At 35.3% G+C, this 15,145-nt stretch overlaps 1 protein-coding gene across 1 annotated transcript; it reads left to right on the top strand.

Annotated features, from left to right (window-relative positions):
• Positions 1-147: 147 nt before the first annotated feature.
• Positions 148-15,021, top strand: LOC134828694 (E3 ubiquitin-protein ligase lubel). Its single transcript, XM_063841679.1, has 21 exons — positions 148-323; positions 2,579-2,678; positions 2,737-3,060; positions 3,120-3,287; positions 4,389-4,503; positions 4,562-4,697; positions 4,761-4,848; positions 4,917-5,213; positions 5,270-5,462; positions 5,517-6,350; positions 6,662-7,110; positions 7,622-7,843; positions 7,981-8,064; positions 8,127-8,613; positions 8,674-11,863; positions 12,134-12,404; positions 12,527-12,793; positions 13,292-13,945; positions 14,008-14,183; positions 14,635-14,803; positions 14,901-15,021. The coding sequence occupies exons 2-21, from the start codon at positions 2,619-2,621 to the stop codon at positions 14,928-14,930; spliced, it is 8,214 nt and encodes a 2,737-aa protein (XP_063697749.1). The 5' UTR covers positions 148-323; positions 2,579-2,618; the 3' UTR covers positions 14,931-15,021.
• The last annotated feature ends 124 nt before the right edge of the window (positions 15,022-15,145 follow it).

The following is a 15,145-nucleotide window of genomic DNA, read 5'->3' as shown; positions in this document are numbered from 1 at the left end:
CAACAGTTGGTTATATTTAGGCCAAAAGTGTCTCACTGCAAATGCCGGTCTCGCGAGAAACCAACTTTTCTCGATCACAATTTTCTGAAAATTCTCTCGTGTCAGTCGATCATCAGCAGCGTAACGAATCGGACCGTTTTTCTCGGTGTCTCGCAAAAAGATTTTTGCCATTTATGGAAGTTTTAATCGCTTACCGGAAATCAAGTTGCGAATAAAATCCAAGAAAAAATTAAAGAAAAGTGGTTTTTGATAAAGATTTTAACGAAAATTTCGAAGAAAAGTGTTCGAAAAGCCGATAAATTACCGAAAATAAGTAGAAAAATGTGAGTTGGAAAAATTTTTTGTACTACGGACTACTCACTTTGTACACAATATTTTCAAATAAAAATAGAAAATCTATTTTTGTGTGGCGGGCGGCCACAGTACTAAGAGCGACGATGATGTGTTTTGTTATAAAAGTAAAGTGCGCAAGTAAATTTTTCAAACGTGTGTGTAGTCAAAAAAAAAAGTGATGCAAAATGCGGAAAACTATTAAAAAATTTTAATCTGTCACATTTTCTTCTTGTATATGGACAAGTGGCCGTCAGGTACTTGTTAAAAAGTGTGTGAAAAACGAAGACAAATTATTAATTGCCGTTTTTGTCACTCGTCGCGGTGGCGGAATTAAAGTGTGCACTTTTGCTACCAAGAATTGTCTTCGATGTTGATGCTGACAATAAACGAAAATTTAATTATGTGAACTATTTATAAATTCCTAAGCCAGACAAAAAAATGTTGTTGATGATGATGATGTAAAATTTATTTTATGTTAAATTTGTTCATCGGCTTTCGTCAGAGCAGAAAAAGTGCATGTGTCTCTGTAAAAGTAATTATGGGCAGTGATTTTGAAATGCATTAAATAGTTAAAAATATTGCAAAGTTTTGCCTCGATGGATGTCTGTTTATTTTTTTTATTGTTAAATTTCCTACAGTAGGCCTTGCGTTTTTCCTTCTGAATCGTTAAAAAAATGTTTCAATGAAATATTTTAATTCTAAATTATAAAGGATTTAAAAAATTAATTTTTTTCATAATGTTTCCAAGCTCGCTTCATAAACCGTCAATTTCATTTTGAGAAGATCACTAATTTCGAGGGATTTTGTTTTTCTTTGGTCTGTAAGATGTGCAAAATATGGCTAAAGTTTGCCGCGCCAAAATAGACAATTAGGGAGCCCTGTGAAATAAACAATGTTTATTTTACTCCAAAATTGATCAAAAATTAGGAAAAAAGATTATTTATTTATTTATCGTATTTTTTTTTTTTTTTGAAAATGAAATATACATTATACTGATGGAGCTATGTTTGATAGCCAGTCTATCGCATCTTGGTTGAGTTCATGCATTTCTCGCAAATCTCCATTGAATTTTGTAATCATACAATCTTGTAAAATGTGACTCATAGTTTGCATTGATCCACATTCACAATTTGGCGAGTATCATACTCATTTTTTATGAAATTTTCTCAGCTTTTCAACGAACCTACTCAAAATTTTTGTGTTCGTCGATTTCACCCCCAAAAAGTCGAAAAATCGTTAAAAATGGTCAAAAGAAACGAACATTTACTGACCTCTAGGTCGTCCGGGGGCTTAGTCAACACCTCTTCGTGCAGCTCTTTGAAGTGCCTTTTGATTTTATACATTTTTATCGATGATGGAGCCAATTTCGCTTTAAAAAAAGACACAGCGGAATTGCATGTCCCTCGTTCGAAAAAAACTAAACCCGAAATTAAGGAATTCCTTTTTGTAAAAATTGTTGCAAGGCATTTTAATATAATTAATTATGATTCACATTTGAATAAATAATTTAATTTAATTTAAATTAAAAAAAAAAAACGATTTTTAATTTGAATATTCAACTGAAAAGTTTTTCATAGGTTGCTTTAATAATATCGTATACAGAAGAAAAACAACAGTTTTTTTTCAATATTTTGATTTTTTTTACTTTGATTTTCAATTCTTATAGCTCGGCTAATCCTATCCATGTACCTTCTTTTTTAGCGTCCTTATAGTTTTTATGTTTCTTATCGTATAAAAATCTATAAGGATGAATTTACTCAAGACACTTAACAACAAATTTCGAAAGTGATTTACGAAAATTGTTAAAAAAAATTATTAATCGAAAATAAATCCGCCTTGATATGAAAATAAAAAAAGCATATCTACAATATTTCGTTGATTTAGACAGATGGACACCACGCGTAAATTTCGAAAATACGTAAAATAAATACAAATTGAAGACTCGAATAAATATATTGAACAGACAAAAATTTATCTTCCTAAATATTTGTCGTACTTTTCACACAGAACAGTTTCTACATGACGAAAAATATCGAATATTTTGCTAATTTTGTTTGTACTATGAGGTCAAGCATCTGCTGAAAATTTTAAGTCTATCTCGTTAATTACGAGTTTTGATTGAAAATATTTTTGAAACAATAAATTTTAATGAATGTAAAAGTGGCATGTTGTGATATTTATAGAAATTTTAGAACTGAACTGAGTCTTAGAATAATAAATTAATTAAATTTTATGTCTCTTTTAGATCCCTCGTTGTTGCAATTATTTAATAGTATGATAGAAAAATGATGGCCAATCAAAATGTAAAGTTACTCAAAGACAATCCAACGTTGCCTGAATGGATGGTAAGTTTTTGTTAAATTTTTTAAAGATTTTTTTTTAGAACTTAACTTTTTCTTGTAGAAAAATCGTAACACGCGCGTTGGTCCCACTCCGCCTCCCATACCTCAGGGCAATTCTCCTCTGCCGCCTCTTTTCCCGAAAAAGATCGAGCCAGATCCCGACTACGAAGTCATCGAGTTCCAACAGCAATACTCCAATGCGCCACCCGGTGTCCCGCCAAAAGATATGGGCGTTGCTGCCGTTGCCAAATTCACAGGACACAAGTGCGAGTTATGTGGCAAAATGAATGCCGTTATCAAATGTGATCCCTGTACTTTTATGTTTTGCATTACCTGCGATGACATGTATCATCGACATCCTAAGAGGAAAATGCATGTGAGAAAGGTAAATTTTTTATTTTTCTTAAATATTTCGAAATTTTATGATTTTTTTTTTAATTTTAGCGCATCGAGTTGAATCAAACAGAAAAACCTCCATTGCCACCCAAAGGAGAACCCGCTCAACCGCCCAATTTTCCTGTGCCTCCGCCACGTAAAAACAAGAACAAGTGTCTGCCTAGTCCAGTAATGTCTCAACGCAGTGCCTGTTCGACCAACAGCAATCAGGATCAGGTACGTTCAAACAGATGTACCATTTGTTAGTTTTTTTTTGTGATTTCGTTGCAAAGTGATCGTTCTGTAGAAAAAAAAATTAAATTTACGGGATTGTTTAACAAATGTTAAAAAATTGTAGTATTTGAGGATTTATTGAAAATATTTTAATGGAAAAATTATTCTATTTAAACTAACTAACAATTAATTAATGAAAAATGAACATTTTTAATTTTGGGCGGCACAGTTTTTATTTGTTTTTAAAAATTATTTAAATCTCATACATTTTATTTTGAGTCATTCGATTTTTTTTTTTAACAAAACAAGATTAAAAATTTCTATTGATGTGCTTAAAAAATTTTATTTATTAAATATGGCGAATAAATTTAACCTTAATGTCGCATCAGAAAAAAAATTTGTTTGTCATTTTTAACGTTTTGGACATTGAATAAATTTTAGTTTAACTAATTCTTATATTTTTCGGCAAAAAAAAAATAATTTAAATTTAATTTAAAAAAAAATAATTTCTATTATTTTTCAATTAAAAATTAATTTAAAAATAAAATAAAATCAAAAATAAATAAAAATAAGAGTTTTGTCTAAAATTTTAAATATTTGCGCGACTCAAAATAAAAAATAAGGATTTTTTTTATCATTTTTTTTTGCATTTTCTAGCTCACAAAATGTTCTTTTTTCACATTTTATTAACGAATCCGATTAATATTTTGTCTAAAAAAAATGTAAATATTTTTTTGAAACAATTCTAACACATTAACATTCAAAATTTAAACTAACATCACTTTCGAATTTGGTTAAAACCATAAAACTATGAGCACATTTTCTTATCAAAAACCGAAAAAGCACTTTAGAGTTAAGATCCACCCGAAAGAAATGTTAAAGTTTTACACGAAAAAATATTTTTTGTTGTTATCACAAAATGTAAATATAATTTTTTGAAGAACCCTCAAGATTTTTTTGTTTACATTTTAAAAGAAATGGTTTCCTTATTCAGGTAAAGTATTGTCGCGAAACTGTTTTCACCTATTTTCCACTTGTTTTGTAAAAAAAAAAATTAACAAACAAACCAACCGAAAATTATTTTTTTCCGTTGCGCCCATTTAGAGAACAATTCGTGCACCGTCGCCTGCCTTGTCATTACGGGAAAAAATGGGGTCATTACGTCGAATGATCCCTCCCATTAATCGGCCTTTACCGAGTCCGCCGGCAGGCAAAAAATGTAAGTTTTGATTTTTTTAAATTTTCTTTTAATTTTTAATTAAATTTTTTTTTATCAGCTGACATGAAACCAGTTGAGCCTTTAACCAGAAGTTCGGTCTTTGACTCTATCAAGAAACCGCCCTCAGTCACAATGGAAAAGATCAAAAGTACAACGGCAGCAGCGCTTGACAGAATGGTTTTATTACAACAACGGTAAAGATTTTCACGTACTTGATTAATTTTTTGGGAAAAAAATCAAATTTTCTGTCTCGCCAGGTATCGTCAACATCAAGAAACGATGCGGAATGACGGCAGTGATAAAAGTCGTCGAACGAGTACCGCAAGCAGTCTCGCCGGAGATCAAGTAATTTTTTGTCACGTCACGTCCAAATTGTTTTTTGTAAATTTTTTTCGTATTTTTTTGTAAAATAGTCACCATATCCCGATCCTTTTAACCAAAATTGGTTTAACGCCCACACCGGAAGTGTTACGTCTTTACCGCAATTCAACAATCAGCAGTTTAATCCACAAGTTAATAATAATTTGTTTCACACCCAGACACTTCAGCGACCTCCCATGCACTCGCATTCGAATACTTTGATGAATCCCCATGGAGATGGTCCCCAGTCACGTCGATATATGTCAGCGTCTGTCTTTAATTTGCATCAACAAGCTCCAAATAGTCCTTTTGGTGCACCACATCCCGGCTTTCACGGCTACAATAACAATGTATGTGACTTTTTTGCTGTTATTTTTTTTAAATTTGTCACAAAAATCGTTTTTAGGCTCAATCAATGGCACAATTGAATTGGCAGCAGCAACAACAACAACAATTTATGCAACATCCTTCATGGAATGGATCGAATTCGAGTATTAACTTTCCTCCAGGGTACTATCCGCCTTATCCAAAGCATCCGGATTGGGCTCCTGGATGGAATCCCATGTATCCTTATCCAAGTATGGATCAAATGATGTCAGGTAAGAGCTTTTTCAGCTTTATTTTTTACCAAATTCATATTTTTTGTATTTTAGCTCCTCCAATTCCTCCCCGTTCTCACGTTTCTTCGCGAGTCAACTCCCGAGCTGCTTCCCCAGCAATGAGTCAACGTTCCCGTCGTTCCACACGTCACTCAAATCGCTATTTGCAGCACGATCCAACGGACGACGAAGACTCCGACGATGAACTCGATGCCGCCGAAGACTTGAATCGTCCTCGTAGTCGACGCGAAATCCTTGCAAATCGTGCAGCACGTCGCGGCGGTCGAAAAATGTCGACCCAAAGTAACTTTGAAATGGACATGAATGATCCCGTCGAGAGCGATACTGCTGCAACGGCAGTCACATCAACACGTAGCAACCGTTTTTCGCATCGTCGAGGTGATGGACGTCGCGGCCCTTCGGTTGCGCGATCCCTTCACGAATACCCGATCACGAAAAAAGTGTCGCCCAGCAGAGAAATTCCCTTTAATTCGTTGAAAAAGAATCATCTACGACCACCACGATCGGATTCTCTGACATCCACGTCGGAAATTGAGTCCAGCGATAGACATTCGCACAAAAGTCAGGGCATTTTGAAACAATCAACGACAAAATTGGACCAAGTTGAGACCAAAAGTCCTCCGAAAAGTCCGGAAAAGGCACCGGTAGAGAAAAAACCGGCATCAACTACCAACGCAAAGACTTGGGAATGCGAGCATTGTACATTTGTGAACGACATCTCGTCTCGCATTTGCTCAATTTGCTGCAAAACGTCGACCAAAGTGCTGGAAACGCTTCCACCGTCGCCGCCAGAGATGATAGAGCTGGAAGAGAAAACTGAAACAGTTACACCGGACCAGCAGAATAACACGTTGAACTTGAAAGAAGGTAAGAAAGACAGAAAAATTACTTTTTCACGATGCACTTTAAAGAGTCCCTGACAAATTTTCATTGATATACCGATGTTTTGTTTGTTTTTCTGTTTTTACGAGTTAAATTTCAGTTTTTTGTTTTGAAATAGTTTATAGACCTCCAATTTTTCTGTGTTTCTTACCTTAACGAAAGCTTCCCTTTTGATAAAAAAAAAAATTGTTTGAAATGTGATTTTAAAAAATAAACTCCTAATGTTTTTCAATGGCTTTTTAATGAAAAAACCACTAAAAAACTGTTTTTGACCTTTTCTTCGACTCCAACCTCAGATGATGTGATGCAAAGATCTGTCGGATCTCTGGATGGAAAAGCGCGCGAAAATTTCCGAAAATTAAAGTCTGCTTTGAGTACCGAAAATTTTGACAATGCCAGTGTTCACAGTGACGAAATCGAACGACGAATTCTCGACAAAATCGAAGCGATGACCACGCAGGAAGGCACGGATATGAAAAATGAAGCAAATTCGCAAGAATCAAACGTTTATCACGAGACCAAAGACGAAAGTGAGGCACAACGAAAAATTAGTACAGGCACGTCTCCGCCTCCGCAGAGCATTTCCACGCAAACTTATGACACGGTCGAGTTCAAGAAAGACGAAATTCCGAAGCACGTTGCACCTGAAAAGTATCAAAGATCGCATTCGATAGCGATTGGGACAGATTTGCAGGCGCCGGTGCCGATGACGAGGTCTGTGAGTGGACAAAGTTTCGATATGCAGGTAATTTTTGATTTTGGACTACATATTTTAAAAAAATTATTTGAAATTATTGTAGGTATTTTATTTACATTTTTTTTAATTGCAAACTTTAACGAAATTAAGAATTCAATCTAAAATTATTTTTTTTTGGCTTAAAAAAATTAAAAATTTTTTTATAATATAAAAATATTTAATTTTATTTTCTATTTTTTTTCCATAAAATTAATTTTATTTTTTTCTGATATTTATTTTTTAATTATTAAAAATTAAATTAATTTAATTTAAATTAAATTTAATTTATCAAAATTTTTATTGATTTTTTTTAAATTTTTACTTCAAATATTATTAATAAAATTTAGAAATTAGAAATGAGAAAATTAAAATTACGAGCAAAAATTATTTAAATTTTGTTGATTTATTTATTTATTATTTTTTTTTTGGTATTTACAAAAAGTTTTTAAATTAATTTGTTAAAAAAATTTTTTAGTCTCTTTTTTAAAATAAAAAAAAATTAAAAAAATTTTTATTTTAGAGCATGATGTCGACTTCACCACGAGCTCAAAGCCCGGACCTTAACCGACAATTTAACGAAGCATTTTTCGATTATCTAACGATGGGAGCACCTTCTAACAAGTACAAGAGTGTCTCTGATCTTCGACAGCAAGCAGCTTATCCAAGTTACAAGACAGCAGCATCCGGAATGGGCAGTTTACGTCGCACATCGATTAACGATTTTCATTTTGGAGGAATTATGGTGATGTATCAACTGATTAGAATTAAGAAGATTGACAAGAAAATGTGCTCAACTGATGAAAAATAATTTTTAAAAAATATTTTTAAGACTAAAATTGCAGAAAATTTAATGAAAAATTTAATTTTTTTCACTTTTAGGGTACTAAAAATGAAATGGCGCCAAGTATGGTAGAACCACGTCCGCAAAACAGTACTGGGCAAGAACTTGTTCGGTTGCTGAGAGTAAGTTAATTTTTTAAAAATAAATTTTTAATTGTTTTAATTTATTTTTTATCCCTTTTTAGGAGGCAGAGGCTTACAAATATACTGCTGAAGAGTTACAAGCGGCATTAAATCATTGCAACGACGAAAATCCGGTCACGTGGCTGCGCGAAAATTGGTCACGCTTGATCGAAACTGTGCAGACACTCGCTACGAAATACGGGCACGAGCACAAAGAAAACATAATTGGCACAATTTCTGCCATTGAAGCGCGCGAAGCACTACGCTTACACAAAGGCAACATCTGGCAGGCTGTGAGCGAGTGCATTGAGCAAAGACAACGCAAATATCACGAAATTTCCTCACGTGGCAACTACACGAGAGAGGATATCGTCACTAGTCTTACCGCGCATCATGGAAATTTGGAGTTGGCCTTAGTTGAGTTGGGCAAGACGCAATTAAAGCCCTTTTTAATGAAAATTTGGGGACCACCGTCGGGCGTCGAGAACGAAAGTGGCAATAATTTCTACGAAGGAGCGTCATCGGGCCCTGATCCGAGGCAGCAACAGAGTAAGAAATGAATTTTCAATTAATTTTTTCCGCGAAATTCCTTCACAATTTCAATTTTAGATAGAAATTCCGACATTGATAATTTTTTATCGCACCACATTGGCGAAATGATGAGTGCCGGTATCCCTCTCACGAACGAAGATGCCATAAAGGCAGCACGCGCGGTAAGTCCAATCCCAAAAAATATATCTGAAGTGTACGAATTAGAGGCACAAACGCCTCCACCGATATCAACGTCGCCCGAACCGGTGCCCAACACGAGCATTTTACGCGACATCGAGTCCCTGATCGAACAAATGGAGAACAAACAGGCGAAACAGAACGAAAGCATGATGAAAAACATCGAGGGACTCCTCGGAAACCTCTTGAAAAAAGTTCATTCCGAATCGTCGTCGTCCACGCACGGCAGTGTCGAGCAACTTCGTGTCAAAAGCCCAATTCCAGTACAAAAGAAATCCGCAAAGGAAAATTACGAACTGAAAAATTTCATTAACGATCACATTCAGGACATCAATCCAGTATTTACGAAGCAGCTGCAGTCGGAAATGAACGAAAGCGAGAACAACATCAAAACTTTCGTCGAGCAAGAGATGCGAGCGCAACAGTTGGAAGAGCATTTCGAGGAAATGGGAAGCAAACCAAACTTGAATCACGATAATTTGCTTTTGATCTCGATGGAGGAAAATCGAACGGATGTCGAAACGAGTACCGAACGCGAAAGTTCGAGTTTGTCGCAGTATTCAGAAGCGCTGGACGATCCCTTTAGCCATGAAACGGAAAATCGAACGAAAAACCAACAACAACAAGAAAACGAAAACTCCATTGAAGAAATTGAAAAATGGCTCGAAAATATTATGCAGACTGCTGACGAAATGACGCCCGAAAACTTATTGGCTTTGAATAATGCGAGACTCTCAAGCATGAAAAACAACACGATAGACCGTCAAAAGGGCGCTTCATCACGTCAAAGTAGCAGTTTTCAATCTGTGGGAGATTTTCAGCTTGCGAGTACAAGTTCGCGACAAGATACGTACGATTTTAACACTCCAGAGGAGGAAAATCAGTATTTTTCGGGGTTAGACGCCCCAAAAATTGACAATAAAATGGAAGAAAGCACGGAAACAGTGACAAATAATCGACTTTCAACAATTTCTTTTGCGACGGCAACTTCGGAAGTGTCAGAAATTGAATTTGAAGCTGTAGAAATGCAAGAAAGTATTAAAGATGAAGTCTTTGAACAAATACCAGAACCTGTTGTAGAGCCAGAAATACTTGAATCGTACTCGAAAGTGGTTGTGAATGATCAAAAAGATATAATTTTGACTCAGAATGTTCCTGATGTTGCTCCTGAAGTGATAGAAGTTCAACCTAACGAAGTTTTAAATGAAAAAAATGATTCTAACGTCATTGCTTCAAGTTCTGTTACTTCAGAAATTGCTAATGTTGCTTCAAATGTGGTCGTAAATGAAGTTGTGGATGTACAAAAAGACAAAAATCTCATACAACAAGCTTCGGAAACGACAAAAAGCCCTGAAAAAGCTGAAATTCAATCAATTTCTGACGAAAATGAAGTTAAAAATGTCCAAAAAGAAACAAATCTTACACGACAAGAAGTTATTTCCGCTTCATCGAGCTCAGAAAAGCAAGATTCTAACATCAAAGTCACAAATGAAAACCCACAACTCAGTATTTCTGCCGAAAATCAAGCTAAAAATGATAAAAATGATGCAATTCGTGACCCATCAACCTCAAATGCTCCAATTTCTGAACAAATTGAGAGTCCCTTGATGACAACTACTGAATTAGATGAAAAATCTGAAGCCTCAGATGAGGAACAAGTGACAGATAGTCCCGTAAGGTTCTCAATAAACCGTGGACAATATACTAGAACGATTGCTCGGCTTTACAAAAAAGTTTTAAGAAAACGAAAAAAGGCGCAAAAAAGTGCTCAGGCCATGCTTCTCAAAAAAATGCAAGAAAATCCGGAATCTCAAGGCAATGAAACGGCTTCAGAGGCTCAACAACCAGAAAATTCTCCTATTCCCGTCACAATTTCTGATAAACAACCAAGTCCTGCTACCGAAAGTCCTTCGAGTTCAAGTGGAAGCACAACAGTCGCAAACACAACTCCAACTGAAAGTCTTCCTGCTTCACCTCAAAAGTCAAATTCTCTCGTAAATTCTAATAATTTATCAGATCTGGTCGAAAATACGCAAAAACTCATCAAACAAATGAAAGAAGAAATCAGTTCGGATATCTTAACTTTCGCCAGTGGCGAGTCTGAAGAGGAATATTCGTCATTAGGGGACGACGACAACTCGGATGAATGGACTGACGATGTGAGTGATGAGGAAATTTTCGAAGATAGTTACGGTGATTTGTCGAATTTCGATGAGGATGAACGGGAAATGACCCCCATTGTATTGGATAGTTCGGAAAATGCACCAGAAATTGTCGAAGAAACAACAAAAATTGAGGAAATGAACCAAAATGGAAATTCAGAAGTGAAAATTGTTGTAAATACAGAAGTTGAAGAAGAAATTAGGAATGCGGAGATGATTCAAGCCATAAATGCTCCCGTTCAAAATCAAGTTTTGGAAAATAATGTCGAAGAAAATGTAACGGAAGTCCCAAATGTTGAGGAAAAACCAGCAATTGTCGAAGATGACCGAGAAGCTCAAATCAAAAAAATAATTGAGACTGTAAGAAATGCTGAATTAATGTTCGAAATGGACATAAATGAGAATTTACTGGAAAATGTCGTGGAAATTCCTTTGCAGGTCGAAGCCATTCAACTGACATCTCAACTGGTGGAGGATTTGGCAACGGCTTCAGCGCTAGAGATTAAAGTAGAAACGGTTGAGCATCATGAACCAACAAATTCGGAAGTAAAGATTGAATCTCCATTGCCAGAAAAGACAGAAAATGTTACTTTGGACCAAACAAATGTTGCAAAAAGTTCCACAGTAGAGGAAAGTTTGGAGCCAGTGCCTCAAACGACGTCAAATGAACAAGTTTTGAGCAGCGAAAGTGCTTCAAATACCGCTCAGGAGACAATTTCCGAAAATGTTGTTGAAGAAAATGTTGAAAAAGTTCAACCTCCAGCCTCAAAAATTGATCCAAAAACGAAAATTAGTCCCAAAAAAGGCAAGAAAAGCTCAAATAATGAGCCACAAAGAAAAGTTTCCACAGAAAATGTTTCAAATAATTCAAAATCCACTCCAACTGCAAAGCCAGGAACAGTTCAAAAGAAAGATTCCGTAAAAAGTCTCACCAGAAAATCATCGTTAGACAACCAAAACTCCCAAAAGACAGTCGATACTCGCAAAAAATCCCTTCCAACATCGAATTTGCGTGCGCCCGCTTCTTCCAACATCAGCAAAATCCAAAGTCAGCTTCTCACAAAAACCGCCAATAATGCGCCGCAACCAAAATCACCCACAAAAGTCGAACCAAAGCCCACAAATAACAACAAAAGTGGCACTGTTGCGACTTTTGCAAGCAAATTATCGAAACTTATCACGCCAGGACCTTCGTCCTCGAAAGCAGGACCATCGAAACCAAGCACATCGCAAGCCAGTAACTCTCAAGCAGGTCCCTCTCGCTTACCAGTACCGATCGACACGAAAATTCCCAAAAAGAAATACCACGAAACGTGTTTCAGCGATGACTATCAAACGACAGACGACGAAGACGAGCGTCAAAAAGTCTCGTTGTCGAACGGGCCAATCAGGAATTTAGTGAAAGATTTGAGTATTGACTCGGAAAATCTTGAACCGGAATCGTTGGACGTGAGTATGAATAATCCCCGAATTTTTTTCCTCCTTTTAGCATTTTTATAGGATTTTTTTTATCCAAAAGAAAAAAATTAGAATAGAAAATTAAATTTTTTCGATTTTTTTTTTTCTTTTAGCGTTTAGCTCGTCGATTGCTCGCAGAAGGTCATGTCAAAAATTATCTCGAAGGAGAGCTTGCAGCGACGTTGATCGATCAAAAGTTCACCCAGGAACAAGCTTTATGGGCTGCTTCCATTTCTAGCACGATCGATGAGGCATTGGAAAAATTACAGGCTGAATGCGAGCTTTGTACTGAAAAATCTCCGTTGAATGAGATGATTTCCATGTTGAAATGCACTCATAAGTGTTGCAAGGAATGTGCCAAAAATTATTTTACGATTCAGGTAATTTTATTTTTCTTTTCAACTAAGCCACTCCAATTTTTTTCCGATACCGACTCAAAAAATGGTAGTAATAGGGCAAAAAATAAAAAAAAAATCATTAACCGTTTTAGTGGATTTTTTGGTCTTCTTATTATTTCTAAAAAAAAATTAAAATAGTTTAATTTTGAAGTTAAAAAAAGATGAAATTTCGTCTTGATTTTGATAAATTTTTAAAAACTACATAAAAATTTTGAAAAACAATTTTTAATAATTTAATGAAAAATATATTCATAGCAGAAAAAAAAAATTGAAACTATTTTTTAAAAATTTTATTTATTTTTTTTAATGACAGAAAGACCACAAAACTAAAAAAAATGTATTTTTCTACGGAATTTTTTAAATTGAACATTTTTTTTGCTCCATTTATTTTTTGAATATAGCAATAGACCTTATTATTAAGTTTCATTAGTCCAGCACCCTAAAAAAAATATAATTTATCATAAAATTTATTTTTTTTAGATCACGGATCGTTCAATCGGTGACTGCGTGTGTCCCTTTTGCAAGATGCCCGAGCTGCAAGACACGGAAATCCACGAAGATGAAGTTCTCGAGTACTTTTCCAACCTGGATATCTTGCTAAAAAGCATTTTGGAAGAAGAAACGCACGAACTATTTCAACGAAAACTACGCGATCGAACTCTCATGCAAGATCCAAACTTCAAATGGTGCGTCCAATGCTCTTCCGGATATTTTGCGCGACCACGTCAACGTCGCTTGATTTGTCCAGATTGTGGTTCTGTCACGTGTGCTCAATGTCGCAAGCCATGGGAATCGCAGCATGATGGCTTAACATGCGACAAATTCGCAGAATGGAAAGAAGCAAATGATCCGGACAAACAAGCGGAAGGCGTTCAAAAACATTTGCAGCTGCATGGCATCGAATGTCCCAAGTGTAAATTCAAGTATGCCCTTGCGAGAGGTGGTTGCATGCATTTTACGTGCACACAATGCAAATTTGAGTTCTGCTACGGGTGCCAAAAGCCGTTTAAGATGGGTGCCAAATGTAAAGTTTCACCATTTTGTGCGAAATTGGGACTTCATTCGCATCATCCAAGAAATTGCTTGTTCTATTTGCGTGACAAGCAGCCATATGACTTGCAAACGTTACTCAAGGTAAATGATTTTTTTCATTTTTTATGTAAATTTTACGATTTTAATGAAATTTTTTTGCGTAGATGAACAACATCCCCTTCGAAACGGAGCCATCTGCCGCCTTAAAGATGGTTGATGAGGAAAATGTGAACAAAAACAACCGAAAATGCCCGGTTCAGTTGCAAAAAGAAACTCCAACTGGCTTAGTTGACACGATCTGCAATGATGAGGTATCCGAGGGTAATGCTGGACTGTGCAAGTAAGTTCCTTTCTGACACTTTTTCATCATTTGTTATGAAACAAACCGATAAGAACATGCTTTTTCCGTAAAATTCTGCGTTCCAGAAATCATTACGTCGAATATCTTTGCTTTTTAATCCGTGAAAATAAGTTAGAGACAATTCCAATTTTGACAGCGGACGATTTAGAAACGTGCGTGCGTAGAGCGAATAAGAAAATGCCTCCGAGACCTTACGGGATCTTAGAAGGGATTTATAGACAGTATTTATTGGAGGTAGGAACACTCTCTCACATACAAAAAACACTAATTTTTCAATGGTTTCAATGACAAAACAAACAAACTATAACAAAAAGCTTTTTTTCGTGATTTTTTTTTTTCTTCTTCTAAAACAACTACTTAGAGCATGTTCTTATCGCCAAATTCATAACAAAACATCAGCTTCTTCTCACACTAAAAAAAAATCTCGTAGGACTCATTACACTGAATATTTGGTTGGTATTGTCTCGCAATCACGCATCGATCCTCTGCCAATCTTCGACTTGCAAGATTGCGTTCAGGAATTGCGTCGTCGTGGAATTCAACTTCCCGAACGTGGTCCATGGGACACAGATCCGATCTACAGGGATATGTGTCAAAAGGTTTGTTTGCTGGTTGAAATTGCTTTTTTTATTTTTTTTTTAATTTAATTTCTTTTTGTTACAAAATATTTATGATAATTTTTAATTTCATTTTTAGATTGTTCAAGAACAAATCCCATTAGAGTGAATTTTAAAATGTGAAAGATGTCCTGAAACTGCCTCTTTTTATTGTGAAATTTTTAAGACAACAAGAATCTAAGGGAATTTTATTTATTAAAATACATGATTGAGTGAAATTATTTTTATTTGTTGCGGTCATAAAGAAAAATCTGAAATTCTGAAATGTTAAAAGTTGAAGGCTTCTAGGTGAGTTATATTGCCAAAAAATATATTTTGTGAGGA

Source organism: Culicoides brevitarsis, chromosome 2 (assembly GCF_036172545.1).
Source record: "Culicoides brevitarsis isolate CSIRO-B50_1 chromosome 2, AGI_CSIRO_Cbre_v1, whole genome shotgun sequence".
In the NCBI taxonomy this organism is placed as follows: Eukaryota; Metazoa; Arthropoda; class Insecta; order Diptera; family Ceratopogonidae; genus Culicoides; species Culicoides brevitarsis.
Note: the sequence above shows the minus strand (reverse complement) of the source record. Positions and strands in the feature narration are given on the sequence as shown.